This window comes from Falco naumanni, chromosome 9 (genome assembly GCF_017639655.2).
Source record: "Falco naumanni isolate bFalNau1 chromosome 9, bFalNau1.pat, whole genome shotgun sequence".
NCBI classification, from domain to species: domain Eukaryota; kingdom Metazoa; phylum Chordata; class Aves; order Falconiformes; family Falconidae; genus Falco; species Falco naumanni.
In genome coordinates this window covers 24,520,995-24,536,717 of record NC_054062.1, presented here as the reverse complement: position 1 = coordinate 24,536,717, position 15,723 = coordinate 24,520,995, and the positions used below count along the sequence as shown (strand labels likewise).

The window sequence follows — 15,723 nt, the reverse complement described above, 5'->3', positions numbered from 1 at the left end:
AGTCATGTTTTTCTTGAACTGGCTCCAGCTGGAGCAGAGCAAATGGCCGGCTGGTGGAGGTCTCCTCTGCAGTGGGAGCAGAGCCAGCATCTGACAGAGAACATGGTGTGATCTCATCGTTAGTGGGGTTTAATTCAGCAGCTCCCTCCTCCATCCCTGCAGCGCAGACCAGGCTGTTTCCCTTTCTGCTTTGGAAGGCCAGTCTGGCGCTCTGCTCTCTGCAATAGATTTTGAAGCAGGATGTTGCCTCCTGTGCTCCAAGGCTCCTGCACTGCAGTCCTCAGCATCGCATTATGGTGCCCGTGCTTAAAGGGACAGAGATGAGCAGATCCCTCCCGCTGTGCCGCTGCCTCCATCCGTGTTACCCTTCTACCCTTCTAGTACCCCTCTGTGCCCCCAGCCTTCTGCCTCTCCTGGCTCTGTCAGTGCCCTCTCACCGGTGTCTGGGAAGGCTGGTGCCCTGGAGCCGGGACGGTGCCCCTGAGCAGGGCCATAGGTGGGCAACCGCTAGTGAGGGTGTCTTTCTGGTGTGGCATTTCCACAGCTGGTGGTGTGGGCGGTGCATGGATTGTCCTGCTAAACTTGGCTTTGGCTGAAGGCCAGGCATGGGCAGGAGACACCCCCCCCTTCCCCCCCCCCCACCCCACCCCCCCACCCGTTAAAGGATGTGGCACTGTCTTGCATCTCCTGGGTGGCTTTTGGGCTGCTCACCATCCTTGCACTGTAAGACCCTCTCCCATCTCCCCCCCCAGAAAAATCTTCTGCTGAAAGAGGCCAGTCACCAGGAAAAGTCATTAGGATCCTTCTGGGATAATAACCCTTCCCCTTTTATTGCGAGGAAATAAAATACTATAAATACGGCATTTCAGCAGGTACTCCCCCCTCCCCACAGCCGCTGCGCTGAGGGAGCCCTTCCCACGTGGGAACATCTCGCCCCCCTTGGTGGCAGCAGGGTCGTGTGTGTGTCCCCATGCAGGATGTGGGGCGATGCTGCAGGGCCCTTTGGGTGACCAAGCCACAGCCAGGAGGCGGGGCAGGCGGCACGGCACGGCACGGCCCTCCCCCCTCCGGCACGGCCCGGCCCGCCCCGCTCCCAGCGCCGCGCTGCCGCCTCATGGAGCCGCACGGGCCCGGCTGCCCCGGCAGCGTCCTCTTCGGTGAGCGGCGGCGGGCGAGGGGTGGGGGTGGGAGTGGGGACACGGGGAGGGGGACACACGACGTGTGGTGGGTAACGGACGTGTTGGGGCGGTGAGACGCGGGCGGGGGCGTAAGGGAGATATCAGGGTAACGAGGGGGGGGGGGGGCAGGAGGGATACGAAGGGGGTGAGAGAGAGATGGGAGCGGGGGGCGGGATAGAGTGGGGGGAGAGAGGGACTTTGGGGACTAACGGGGACAGTGTGGCAGCAGGAGAGACACGTGGGTGTGGAATAGACCGGAGGGGGAACGCGGTGCAGGGGGACGAAAAAGAAACCTGGGGGCAGCAGAGACACGGGGGTGCAAGAGGGACACGTGGAGGGCGCTGCTCGGGGGTGCCGCGGGCGGGGACACCGGGAAGAGCCCGTGTGTGGCCGAGGCACGGGAGTTCGGGGCCCGGGGCAGAGGGACACGTGTGCGGCCAGGCTCGGGAGGCAGGGGACACGGTGGCGGCCGGGGGGGACCTGCGCGGGAGCTTGGGGGTGTAGGGGGCCGGCAGTAATGGCGGGGGGGGGGGGGGGGGGGGGGACGGGCAGCCCCGGGGGCAGCCCCGGCTCTCGCCAGCTTCTCCCGCTCCTCCGGTTAATCCCCCGCGCCCGCTCCCACGTCAGCGTGTCGCGCAGCGGCAGAGCCGTGTCCCTCCTCCCCGGGCGGGGTTTCGGCTGGGGCTGTGACGCCCCCGCAGCACGTGGCCCCGCGCCCGGCCTGGAGCGCCCCCAGCCGTGCCCGGGGGGGGGGGGGGGGGGGGCGGGCAGCGGCCCCCCGGGCCTCTTGTGCACCCGGGCGTTGGTCCCGGCCCTGGTGAGCCGAGCCGGGAGGCGGCCGGGAAGGTGCCGCCCTGGGCTGCCTTCGCTGGGGCCGGTTCCTTCTCTGAGCTGCCGATGCCGGGACGGGTGCGTGCGGCTCGGGTCTGTGTTTTCCCACCCGCTGCACGCTGGTGAATGAGCCTGCAGCAAGCAAACACGCCCAGGGCGCGCTGCCTTTCCATCCTCCACAGGGTCAGCTGAATCCTGATCAAGAGCCAAAGACGTAATTTTGTGTTTCCCTTGTTTTTGTAGCTCTTTGGAAAAGTACGTAATAAAATCGGTATCAAGGCTTGTCTTGGGGGACTCCCAGCTCCCTGCAGCCTGGCCCCGCATCCTCCCTTCTGGTTGCTCCTCATCATTCAGGTCTCGCAGTCTGTGTCTTTGTGCCCAGACTCTGGCCAGAGCAAATATTTTGCTGACACTGGTGAAAGCAGAGCCACCTCTTTGCCTGCTCCCTCTCCTCTTGTCCGCAGTGCTGTGCCCTGGCTCTCTAGAGATGAGCCTTGCCCTGCCTGTGCTGGGGGGCCCTGGGCACTGCTTCAAAGCAGCCCGATTTGGGGACACCAGGTTTTGTCCCTGTATGGTGTTGAGCCAGGTGCATAGTTCTTGGGGACGCTTTATCCCAGAGCCCAGGGTGCCCTGATCTGAGGTTGCTCCTGGACATGAGAAAATAAATTAGTTTAGGGATGCCATGTGCATGCCTGGCTGGCACCTGGCCTGAGAACCCTTTGCCCTTGGTGGCTGGGGCTGTGTAATGGCTGCTGCAGCTTTTTCCATCTCCTCTTTCCAGGCTGTGAGCTGACTGCCAGTACCAAATCCTACACGTTTCAGGTGGATGAGGAAGATGACTCTGACCACATTTTGGCTCTGTCTGTGGTAAGAGAAATGAGAATGAACTGTGCTTGTCCTCTCCCATAGTGGTCCACAGCCTCACAGCTTTCCCAGGCTCATTTCCCCTTCCCTGGCTGAGCTGGACCATGGGACTCCCTTGAGTGAGGCCATGAGGCTGTTGCATTTATACGTTATGTGGAGGTGCTTGAGCGAAGCCAGCGGTGGCTGGAGGCTGCTCAGCAAAGGAATATTCAAGGCATGGGGTGAAGGAAAGGATTTTTCCTTGTGTTTGACCTTGCTGGAGCCTGCCACTAGAACATGCCCTGCTTGCTAGCTGGGTCTCTGGCTTGTTGCTCTCCAAGCCCAGGTAGATGCAGGGTTTCATTTCTGGCTCTCCCTGAGGGATGCTTTCTGTCCTGAGAGCACAGGACCTGCCAGCATGGATCAGATCAGCAGAAAATGCAGCCATCTCTTAAAGTGATTGCAGGAACAGCCATCCCAGTTGGGAAAGGCACAGAGCTCCTCCAGAGGTGGTTAGGGGGCAATTGCTGCAGGGAAGGGGTCTGTGCTCTCCCTGCTTTGTGGTGCTTGCGCAGCAGCTGGGTTGGTAGCATTGCTCATCCCACGGAGAGCCCCGGCTGTCCCTGCTGTGTCCCCTGGAGAGCAGTAGTTCACAATCTCTGCTCCCACCCAGGTCTGCCTCACAGACGGTGCCAAGGACGAGTGCAATGTGGTGGAGGTTGTCGGGCGAAACCACGAGAACCAGGAGATTGCTGTGCCTGTGGCAAATCTGAAATTGTCATGCCAGCCCTTGGTAAGAGGTTGTTTTGAAGGCTTGGGTGGGGATGACTGTGCGGAGCTGGACATCTCTGGATATTGTGGACATTTCCCCTAGAAACCTGACCATGTGCTGGTCTGCAGCTCGCAGGGAAATGCTCTGGGTGGCCTGTGCCTGGCTGCAGATGGCCTCAGAAGGACATGTATAACTGGGCCAGGTGCCTTGGTGAGGACTGCAGGGTATTCTGCTTTTGCCCCTAACTCAGCTCCACCTCTGTCTTCATAGCTGAGTCTGGACAACTTCAAGCTGCAGCCTCCAGTGACCTTCCGTCTGGCAGCAGGCTCTGGCCCAGTGCGCCTTGCTGGCTGGCACAGGATCGGTAAGGACTTGTGGGTGGGGAAAGGCTTGGTGGGAGGGAGGGGTATGGATGGGCTCCATCATGAACACCAGCCAGGGGGCCCCTGGGAGTTGCACTCGGTGCTGCCCGGTGTGTGTGCTCAGTGCCTCCTTTGTGCTGGTTCCCCACGGGCTGTCTCTGTGCAGGGATTCCTTCCCTGCTGTAAAGCCTTGCTCGGGTAAAGGGGTCTGGGTGACACATGCTGTCCTCTTTTCCCATGCCTGGCTGTTGCCATTCCCCTCCAAGACCTCCCTCCAGCTGAGATACAGCTTATTGCCTACAAGCTGCTATCAGAACTGCTCCAGTGCTCCTTGGGCTGATCTGCTCTTGGGGTATCTTGGGAGCCGATTGCATTTGCAAAGACATACATTGGTGAGCAACCGTTATTTATGTGTCCCAGTGCACAGGGAAGATGCTTCGTTTGAGGAGGATGATGACTTGTCTGAGGAGGAGGAACAGGAACTTGCTCCTATCATGCCAGCCAAGAAGTAGAGGAGGAAGCAGTAACTTACCTCCAGGCAAGGTGAGGGGCCACGAAGCCGGGTGGCTGTGACGCTGGTGTGGCAAGCATGGGCGAAAGCTGCCCTGCTGCAGGAGGCTGCTGGTCTCAATCTAGTTCTTCCTCCAGGTACTCACTCGCTGGGACTTCTCTCCCTGGACTGCTTTTACCTCGGACACCTCTTGCCAGGACCTCAACATTTGCTGCTTTTTTTTTTCTTTTTTCTGTTGTAACTTTTTGGGGAGCAGGGGCTGCTCCCAGCACTGGGGTGTCTCCTTTCCCACAGCCCTGGGAGGCTGCTCCTGAAGCTGGATGGATGCTGCTGGTTTATGCCCTCTCCCCCATCCCTGTGCTGGGAGTCAGGGATGGAGGAGGTGATCCTTGCCCTGTGCCTTTTGCTCTCCTGGAACTCTGCTCTGTGCAACCCCTCTCCCTGGCTCTGAAACACCCAGTACCGGCCCCCTTCCCCAGCAGATGGATGTAAAGCCAGTGGTGGGACAGGCAGTTTCACTGATTCTAGCGTGTTTGCTTTTCTTTACTCACAATTTGATGTTTTTTATACACTTGGAAGGGTGAAACCGGGGCCCAGGCTCTGTCCTCAATTGCAGTTATGGTGGGGTGGGATCTCACAGCCTAATTGATCTGGGGAGAGGTTCTGGGTCAATCTGCTTTGTAAAGAACTGTTTTTACACTGAATAAAGGTCTCTCAGGCATCAGGTCTGGAGGGGGGACACTGCTGGCTGGCAGGTTCCTGCTATGCGCACTTCAGTGGGAGATGCTCCTCTGTGTCCATTCCCTGACACTTGCTTTGCTTGGTGATGCTGCAAAGCTCCCAGGAGGGACCTGTGGGCTCTGCACACTTTGTGGCCCATGAGCCAGCACAGTGCTGCATCCAGGCTGCCAAGGGAAGGGGCAGAGTGGCAGATGGCTGTACAGAACAGAGACCTGGCTCCACGTGTGCTCCCAAAGGTAATGCAGCTACTAGCAACACCCCCTGGTGGGGGCCACATTGGCCCTGGTGCTGGGCACTGTCACAGCAAGGTCCTCGTGTTCGTGTCTTGCTCTCAGCCCAAGTGTCCTGCAGACGGGAGAAACACCAGCACCTGCAGGGTGTGGGACAGCTGTGAGCTCTGGCCTTTGCTGGAGAGTCGTGTCCCACTGGTCTGGGTACCTGGAGAGGGTTTGGTGCTTCAGTCAGGTGGCATTTCTCACCCCTGGGGGGCTGGTCCTGTCTTCAAATGTTTCTCTGGTGGATTCCCTGCATCTGTTCTTTCATATGTGGCTCGTGGTCCAATGCCTGTCCCAGCCCTCCTTGCTTGTGACACTGACTGTTGTCCCTGGGAAGCACTGTGTACGTCCGGCCCTGATGGCTCCGTCGGTGCCCTGGGACAAGGAGTTTCTGAGCTGGATGAGCTCCGAGAGAGGCAAATCTTCCAGGGGGGATCCTCAGCTCGGGCTCCATCCTAGGCTGTGAGCAGGGCTGTTTCTCTCCGGGGCCTGTGCAGCTCCCCTCCGCAGCCCCACTGTTCCCTTCTGGCCCCAAACACCCCTCGGTCAGCCCTGCTTGACCAGCACGGCTCGCCCCTCGCAGCACGGGGGAACGGGCTTGGTGTCCCCACCCCACGGCGAGGGGCCGCGCCTGCCTGGGAGGCAGAGCCGGCCGGGGGGGATGGAGCCCCGCCGTGGTGCGCGGCCCCCGCAGCGGCGCGGCGGGAGGGTGCTGGGGCGGGCGGCGGCGCTACCCCGGTACCGGGCGGCGGCGTTACCCGGTACGGAGCGGCGACGCTACCCCGCGGTATCGGGCAACGGCGTTACCCGGTACGGAGCGGCAGCGCTACCCGCCGGTACCGGGCGGCGACGCTACCCCCCGGTATCGGGCAGCGGCGTTACCCGGTACGGAGCGGCAGCGCTACCCCCCGGTACCGGGCGGCGGGCCCGGCGCGGGCACCGCTAGGTGGCAGGCGGGCAGCGCTGCGGGCGGCTCTGTGGCCCCGCCGGCCCCCGCCTCGCCTCCCCCTGCCCGCCCTGCCGGGCCCGCCGGGGCTTGCACCCGCTCTCCGGGTCTGGGCAGCCCCTGGGATGCACGGAGCATCCAGGCACTGGGATCCCGCTCCGGGTCCCTGGGTGGAGCGGTGTCCTTGGGTCTGGCCCTGCCGTGGGGATGGGTGCCGGTTGGGAGATAACGTGTCCCGGGGGAAGTATGGTTCCTCCTGCCTTCCCGAGGCAACAGGGTGCCCGGGGCTGGTGGTCTGTGCCCATGCCCACAAGCGCTGAGATCCCTCAGCGAATCTCATTGCCCTGGGGGTTTGCTTTGCTTGGTGATGCTGCGGAGCTCCCAGGTAGAAGAGCTCAGCCTTGCTGGGTGAAGAGATGCGGGACCATCCCCCCCGAGGGCTCGATGTGTGTTTGAGACATGCTGGTGGGGCACAGCACACCAGTGCCCTGTGCTGATGGTGCAGGAGGAGAGTTCAGGGCCATGAACTGAACCGTGGCTGTGCCAGGATGGTGCCCAGCCCCTGCTAGGGCTGGCACATGCAGGACCCAGTAGATCAGCCTGGCTGTGTGCGTGTGGGAAGGGGTCGGGGCTGATTTATCTGCCAAGCCTTGGTCCTGCTTGCTCTCCGCAGAGGAACAGCTTGGCCTTGGGGGAGATAAGAACCAGTAGATCATTTTTAAAAAGATGATTCTGGAAGGGTGAGCTGGGGGAGGCAGCTGGCCTGGAGCCCGGTGGGGGACAGTAAGGCAAGGGAGTGGGCACAGCTCAGCCCTGGTAGGGTGGTACGGCTGCTTCATGCAGGATGGGAGAGGCAGTGCTGGCTGACAAGGAGCATTTGGCCTCTTAAAGGGTAGAAGGAGATGGTTTCAGGGTTCTGGTTTCCTTAAGGGTGTCTAGGTATCTGGGACAAGGGGCTGTGGCAGGAGGGACAGTCCTGCCAGGGGGCAAATGTGGCATCATGAAGACTATGGTGCTGGTGGTAGGGGGTTTGAGGGGACACCAAACCTGTCCACACTGTTGCAGGACCAGCCCAGCCCAAGGCCTTGCCACAAGTGCTGCCTGGTCCCCAGTGCTGCTGCAGGGTGATGCCAGGGGAGAGGGAACATCCCAGTCCCAGAGGGAGTAAGGGAGGGGCTGGGGGGTGTTGGCACTACCAGGCCCCTTTCTAACTGACATGGGGAGGTTTGCTCTCCCCTCCCCAGCAATGTTACAGCCTTGATGTGCTCAGCTTGGGCAGAGGGAGATAAATGCTGAGATGGCAGGAGGATGGGAGGGGGGATGTGCTCACACACAGCGCTTAATGGGGAAGGATGGGATTACAGGGGTCACGCTAGGTGAGCAGCTTCCTTCGTGGAGCTGATGGTATCAAAGCAGGTGCCCCCGGCTGCAAATACCTTGGGCAAACAAACAGGGCTGTCTAAGAGCAGGTGAGCTTGGGCATGGCTGGGCTGGGGGGTTCTCAGGGGTGGTGGGGGACAGGAGGCTCACTGTACGTGGGGAGTGAAGTGTGGGGCCCCTGCTGTGAGGACTGCCTTGTTTTGCATGGGCACGGGGGGAGTTAAGTTGTTGTGTGTCTATGTAACATGTGGGCTACCTATGCTGGAGGTACATGTAAGGGTGCAGGGCCCATCACTCTCCCGTGGGGTGATGGAGGTACTAATACCAGGAAGTTATATGATGCTCCAACCCAGCTGATGGCTCTGGTGTTGCTTTGGGAGGTGGTTGGCTCTGAGCATCCCTCCTCTGTGCTGCATTTCAGGGCTCTGCATGCTGACATCCCTGGGGTTGGATCCCTCCCTGCTCAGGCAGCACTGGAGAGCCCTAGCCCTGGCTGGACCATGCAGCAGGGAAATATGGCCATAGCATGGCTTGATGTGGGGATCACCATGCACGAGCACCATGGTCATGCACCTATGCTGCCGCACTCTTCATAGCCCTTCTGAACTGGCCTGCTGTGCCCAGCAAGGGGCACAGGCTGCTCGCTGCAGCGTGTGGCCCAGATGAAGCCCCACAGGGCTGGGGCTTGGCTGCCTGCCTCCAGCCAGGTGGCTGGGCCAGGCCGGCAGCTTCCAGGGGATGCTCTGGTTTCAGAAGTCAGGTTTGAGTTGCTTTTTCAGGGATGGAGGGGCAGGATGGGGAGCCACTCTGCTGAGCGTGGCCAGGCAGCAGTTTTCCTTGTGATGCCCCAGATAGTCCTGCCCCAACAGTTTTCTTGCTGGGTTTCAGTTCCCCATGGCAGAGAACTCGGCCCTAGGGCAGCTGAGAGATGCAGCTGTAGCCGTGCTGTAGGTGGGGCTGGTCCCCTGCTCCATGAGCTCTCTGTTGCTCCTTCCCACAGTGAACTGGGGTAACAGTTTTTCTCTGATGCTTGACTGCCAGGGCTACGGAGGAAGCCAGTGGGACACCGCTGGAGATGCAGCATCCCCCATTATCCCAGGGTACAGCAGTTCTGCAAGGTGGGGCAGAGAACGTGGCACCTCGGTGGCAGCAGGAGCCAGGAAAAGGGCCAGCAGAGCCACCCTCTGCTGGGACCACCCTGGTGGTGGGTGTGATGAGCATCCCGTTCTCTGCAGCGTTAGAGGACTCTGCTATCCCTATTCTGTCCTGCCAGGCAGCAGGTACAGGTATCTCTGCTGTTGCCTCAGGGGGCCACGGGCACTCTAATGCACAGGGCTGGCCCTGGCAGAGCTAAGCTGGGGACACATTGCAACCAAGAAAGCAAGCAGCAGCATCTAGAAGAGCCAGGCTGCTGGTAATTCCCATCCTTTCCCCACTGACATGCCTTGCAGAGGGAAATGCTGCTGGTGCACTGTGTGGGAATAGCCCTGTCTGCTGGAGAAGCTGAAACTCAGGTCTGGGGTCATCTCCTGCTTGCTAGTGCTCGGCTGTGTGCTGGGTCCTCCCCAGCATGTATCGAGCTGGCTCAGGGCCTGGATGTGTGGGTGTTCACCCCACCGACTGCTCTGTGGGAGGAGAAGAAGCTCCTCCAGCTCTTGGCTCCACAGGGGGAGCTGGCAGCTGATATACCATGGCTCCTTCTGGCTGCACATCCTGGCACAGAAGGTTGCTTACGGCCAGGCTCTGCTCCGGGCATTTGCAGGCTGCAATAGCTGCTCAGAGTGTCTGCTCACAGCGGGGATGTGTGTCCCCAGCTCCACAGTGCTGCCCAGAATACAAGAGGTTTTTTTTTTTCATTAAGTTGCTGCTGTAACAGCTGTGACTTTACAGTCCACAGTAGGCACAGCAGAAGGTGCTGGAGGAGCACAGGGTGACACCAGAGCAGGGGTTGTGCTGCAAGTGAGGTTTCAACTCACAAAGGCATAAAACAGGTGCTAAAAGTGAAGATGGTTGGGCTGTGGTAGAGAGCCCCATGCAAGACAACCTGGGCAAGGCTCCACCACATCCATCCTGCAGGGTCTTCTCCTGCAGCCCCCATTCAGCCCACCTCAGGTTGGTATTAGCAGCTCTGTGCTTGACAGCCACAGCCGAGATGCCCGGAGGAGGTCGTAGGTGTCCTTGCCTTCCACCCCTCTGAAGTGCAAATCTAATCGCTCTGGTCTGGGCTGTCCCTGACACTGGCAGGACCATCACTGCTGGCCACACATCCCTGCCAGGGTCGGTGGTAGCTGTAGGGGTAGGGTCTGCCCAGAGCAGCTGGGCTGTGCCCCAAGGGGCTTTGGGATTTGCCAGAGGGATCTCCCCAGGGAGACACTTAACTGCAGGGAGCACGGGCACCTTGCGGTTTCCCTGTTCCCAGCCCCACCGCTGGCAGAGCCCTAGGCTGGGTGGGTAGGATTTGGCCTCCTTGGTGTCCTTGTTGGTGATAGCTCTGCACAGGGGCTGTGGGACACCCCATACCTGTTCCATGCTTCAGCGTCTGCTCTCCAGACAGGCTTTCAGGTGGATGGAGACCTCTGAGCGGCAGTGCACAAGGTCTTTGGGGCTGGATAGGAAGGGTTGCTGCTGATGGGAAGAGCCAAGGATGAAGAGAGCACAGGGGACAGGGATCTTGTCTGTAGGACATCTGCCCTGCTCCACTCCCTGGTGCTCAGCTCACAGGGGAAGGGCAGTGTGGTCTAGTGGTTGGCTGGGCCCTTGGGAGATCTCCTGGGGAAGAAGTGGGAGCAGAGTCATTGGAGAGATCTCAGTTTCAATCCGAACTCCCTGGGTGCTTGTTTCTGTGCCTAGGCTGGCTCCCTGCAGCCCTGGCCCCTGCCCCTGCACACCCCAGAGGTGGTGTCTGCACTGTGATGGGAGTCTGGGCGTTTTGTGCATGCCATGGCCATGCTCCAGGATGGTGTGAAACCCCCTGCCACAGCTGGTGCCTGGGAGAAACCAGTTACAGGTTGTGTCCAGGCTCTGGCTGTGCCAGGGGCCACATGGTCCCTGTCTTCCCAAAACACAGAGGTGCGCAGGGTGGCACAGAGATGAGACGTGGCCCTGGGCACAGGAGCTGGAGAGGAGCACGGTTCTTGTGCCAGCCCCAGTGCCAGCATGGGGTGGGGGCTGTAGGACTCACAGGAGGCGGAGGGCTGGGCTTGGGTAAGGGCTAGCAGGGGGGTTTGGGGCAGCTCCACAGGGCTGGCCAGCAAGGTAAGGGGCTATGGCCAAGCTGGAGGGGCAGCAGGTGCCATGGGGAGTATGCCCACATTGCTGTTTCTTTGGGGTTCACTCTTGCTGGCCCTGCTGCCTCTCCCCAGCACTCACAGGGCCATGTGGGGTGCCACGGGTGCTGGCTCCCCAGGGCCAGGGTCAGGACAAGCTGCAGCTCTGCTGGACTGGGATGTCAAAGGGGCCATAACCCTGGTGTTTTGCAAACTCCTGGGGTCAGCAGTTCAGCTGCCACTGACACAGGGGCCCAGAGACACACACGGGCATTTTGGGTGGATGCTGTAAGCAAACAAACGAAGGTAGAGTTACAGCCGATGGACAGCATGCACCCCCCACCCCCGGCCACTGCTGTTAGTTTTAGGCTTAAACCCACCGTGGGCTGGGCATGGGAGTCCTCTTCCTAAGAGGATCCAAACCAGAGCTGAATGGTCTGGCCTGGCTGGCTGGGAGCCGAGGCTGCACTCAGGCAGTGAAGGGCCAGTATTTTGCATTTCTGTCTCAGCTCCTTGTGGCCCTGAAGGAGCCTCTGAGCCCATCCCACAGAGGACAGTGACCCCGGCATTGAGTGATGGCTCCCACCTTCCTGGGTGGCCAGCGGAGCCCCCTCCCACCCAGCCTGGCTTTGACCCCCCTTCCCAGCCCTGCCTGATGATGTGTGGCTGGAGACCTCAAGGAAGGTGCTGCTGCTTGGGTTGGGGCTACAGTGCTGAGGAAGTTGTGCCAGCCAGGAATGTCTTGGGACCAGGTCCTGGAGATGTTGTTTGGTCTGTGCAATGGGGTCAGGAATGAACTGGAGCTGCCTAAATGCTGTGAGCACGCACATCCTCATCCACATGTCTGTGAGTGTCACCCCTTCCCCATGCATGTGTGTCATGGCCATTCCTGGTCAGGCTGCTCATTTACTGACCCCTGCTAGATGCAGGGCAGGTTTGCACAAAAATGTTCAACCTTGAGTTTAAATCACAGAGGGCCAGGGATGCCACCTGCTTCCTGAGCTGCTCCCATGTGAACTGCCATTGCTGGGAGCCTTTAGTCTGTGGGACTCTTTGTGGACCACTTCCCAAGCTGGGTGGCCACAGAGCTAGCCCAGTTCTCTCTCCTTGCAGATGGATGCAGCCTAGGGGTGCATCTCCCCTTCAGTGCCCTCCACAAGGCTCCTGGCCTCACTCAGCTCTGCCAGATCTTTACCCGTGTGCCTGGCTCACCTCTGAGCTCCCCCCATGCACTTGGGGGTGGATGCCAGAGATGAAAATAGCACTGGCCTCATCAGAGCCAAATGTAGCCATGAAGTGGATGCCTAACACCAATGGAAAATCCACCTGTGCATCCATGGACTGCCCTGGATGAACTCCTGCTCTGCCTGCGGATCAAGAGCAAAGCTGCCACATGCTGAGCCACCCAAGGCTGCCCCTGCCGTGCTGGCAGCCCTGCTGGTGTGGGTGGTGAGCTCTCCTTCCAAATCACCCAGCCTGGATGGAAAGCAGAGCCTAGCTTTGACTCCTCTGATCCACAGGAGCATCGCTGCCTGGGAGTCAGCATGCAGCCACCAGAGGATGATGGAGCCAGTGTTGACACCAGCACTTCTAGGAGCAGAACCAGAAGATATGAAAGCAAAGGCCACGTTCCTAAAAAGCTGCTGAGCAGGAGGGACAGGAGGTGATGAAATGGTCTCCAAAGGGCAGAGTGCCCAGTTCCCTGAAGCAAAGCTGTGAGAGCAGACTGCTGGAGAGGGACCTCATGGAGCCATGTCACCCAGGTTGGTCCTGCGCAGGGGTGGGTACAGCTCCAGGGGGCTGCAATTAAAACGTAGGGGTAGTATCCTGGCCTGGCATTCCCACCACCCACAAAACACACCTTAACCCTGCTGCTAGTAATTGAATAGAGAGGAGAATTAATTGTGAATGGGCTGTGTCTCCCCTCCCTGCTCCTCGTTTTCCCTGGGGCTGCCTCAGCGCTGTGGGTAGCAAAGACAAGGTCATTCCCATGCAATACATCCCGGTGGGGTTCGGCCAAGTTCCTTCCCTTCGGGGATGGGGTGGGGGGGGGGGGAAGGTTAATGGCTAGCAGTGGGATCGCCCCAGGCTGCTCGGCACTGCTCAGCCATGGAGGAGCTGCTGTTGCCTCTGAAACGCCCCATTAATGCTGCGGTCCCTTTGTGAAGGATCAGCGGGCAGGGCTGGGGGTGCTGGGCTGTGGGGCTGGGAAGGGAGAGGGTGGAGTGGGCTAGCATCTCTCTGGCTCTGCTGGGAAGCCTCCACGTGTTTGTTCTAGGGCAGTGAAAGCTGGTTTATGGCCAAGCACCTTCCAGGCACGGCTGTAAAGTCTTACAGGATCCTGGGTTTCGTGCATTTTGGCTCTCCATCACATGGTGTTGGAGGGGAGGGAGATGCTCGGGTGCAGGGCACTGTTGCCCATGCTCCAGAATCCTCATTTCTGTCTGCCCTTGCCTTTGGCTGACCCTCAGCCCCATGTCAGCCACCCCACTACCTACACTGTCTCTCCACTTTCAAAGGCAACCGCTCTGCAGGCTCTCCAAGCTCTCTGTGTCTGCGGAGAGAAGGTCTCCTTGCCCTCCAGCTGGCTCAGTGTTGCAGTGTGCTGTTGCAGGTGCTTCCCTCCTCCATCAGTTGGGATTAGTGCTGTGGTTCTGTCTATGTCCCTGGCCTGGCAGGAGCAGGGAACTGTGCCTGTTGGCCCTGGTCTGCAAGGGACAGCAATGTCCTGGTTGTTTCCTCACCTGAGAATTTCCCCTGGTAAAGAGATGTTCAAGCCAAACCTTCTGCAGGTGTTTTGCTGGCTATCCCCTCACCTCAAATTCTCCTGGCCTCCTCTTGTGATGCGAAGTCCTAGTTTGCTAGGAGCTCTTGCCTCCACTCACCCTAGTTTGGACTGGTTGTCCCTAAAGCTGTGGTTGGTGTGGCTTTTCTTGGCTCCACCTTTCTAAAATAAGTGATGTTAGTGGGGAGGTTTTAGGCTGATGCTCAGGGAGGAGCTGGTAACAGCTGTGCCTTGGTGGCTTTGACCTCTTGTGGGGCACAGGGGCTTACTCTGGCTGTCCCTTGTCCTGCAGCAGGAGAGGGTTGTCCGTGGACCGCTTCTGACCTGGACTGAGCCAGGTAGGGATGATGCCCTGGAAGAAGCAAGCTGGAAGCTGGAGCTGGGTCCTAGCTATGTCCTGCAGATGTGCTAAGAGACATCCTGGGGAGAGAGCAGGGATGGTGCTGAAGTGGCCCTGGATGGGGGATTCAGTGCTAAGAGTCACAGAGGGAAGGGGGAGAGAACTCCCACAACATCCCCTATGCTGTCTCCAGTCTCTGTTGTACAGTAACCCAGACAGCCCCCTCCCAGGGTCTCACAGATCCTCACCTGCTGCCCCCTACATCTCCTCAAATTCTCTCCATGTCCACTCATTGCCAGGCTGCAGTCTAGGCTGCTCCAGGAGCTGCACTCCCAGCTGCCAGGAGGCTTTATGTGCTGTGCAGAGGGGAAGCAGAGGTGGGGAAGGTTTGAGAGCAAGCCTGGACCCCAGCCGGCCTGGGACAGCCACCTCTGTGTCCTGGTTCCTCTCTCAGCTCCTGCTTCTTGGTGTTGCAGCCCTGTGGCTTCAGCTGGGCATCCTCAGCTTTATGGGAAAAGGGATGAGAAGGCTGCAGCTCACAGCTCTGGTGCTCAAATCTGCAGCAATTAACATCCCTGAAGAACATAAAATACATGAGCTATTCTCTGAGGGAAACACGCTTCTGTGCCTGCCCAGCCTAAACATGGTCCCAGTTCTACAGATCAGGGCAATGGAGCCACTAGTGGGGGACCAGAACTGGACCTGATGGGACCACGCTGGTAGCCTCCTCCAGGGAACACAGCCTGATGACTGCCTGGAGCACTAAGGACACAGCAGGTCCCCAAGTCTTTCTGCCAGGAGGGGATTTCTTCCACCAGCTCCACAGCAGCTGGGCCTGAGGCCCAGCTGGTCTCAGGAGTGCAGGGCTGGGATTTCTCTGCTCTGCAGGAGAGCCAGACAAACCATTTAGCCCAGTGCCGAGGGGACCCTTGCCCCACAGACCAGGGGGCTTAGCTCAGATGGCCTGTGAAGGAGCTGATAGGCAGGCTGATTTCCCTATTGCTGCCTTGCACAGAAGAGAGGCTTTCCAAAAACATTTTTTTAAACCCTAAAAAACAAATAGGGGACGCGTGGGATGTATTCTTGATGCAAACATGGGTGACCCTGTGGTGGGCTAGGAAGCACCAAGGGAAGAAGGCAAATGCCTCTGTGCAGGCACCCAGCTTCCTGGCAAGGACCAGACCGTAGCCATGAGCTGAGGCAGCAGCAGAGGTGGGATGAGCCCAGCATCCGTGATGCTGCCTGTCCCCGGCTGCTGTCACCACCCTGCTCATGTCTGTCCCCTGCCCAAAGGTAGGGTAGGATGGGGGCTGTGGAGGCTTTGTCTGTGGGCCCGAGGATGGCTGGCAGGAGCATCGTCTGTCATCTACTGTCAGGCAAAGTGTGGCCGCCCCTGGGTGATCCCGCACCGGCTCGATTTTACAGCCCTGACTGGCACTTGAGCCTGTTTGCCGAGGGCAGGGGCCACGCAGGGCTGTCAGCTCACGGCTGCT

General features: G+C 59.6%; 1 protein-coding gene across 1 annotated transcript; it reads left to right on the top strand.

Moving 5' to 3' along the window:
* Window positions 1-977: 977 nt before the first annotated feature.
* Window positions 978-5,268, top strand: NPM3 (nucleophosmin/nucleoplasmin 3). The gene is given in 7 exon segments (XM_040606663.1): window positions 978-1,013; window positions 1,016-1,157; window positions 2,791-2,876; window positions 3,526-3,645; window positions 3,895-3,988; window positions 4,407-4,529; window positions 4,635-5,268. Coding segments are annotated over 6 exon segments (570 nt in total). The 3' UTR covers window positions 4,499-4,529; window positions 4,635-5,268.
* Window positions 5,269-15,723: the final 10,455 nt, after the last annotated feature.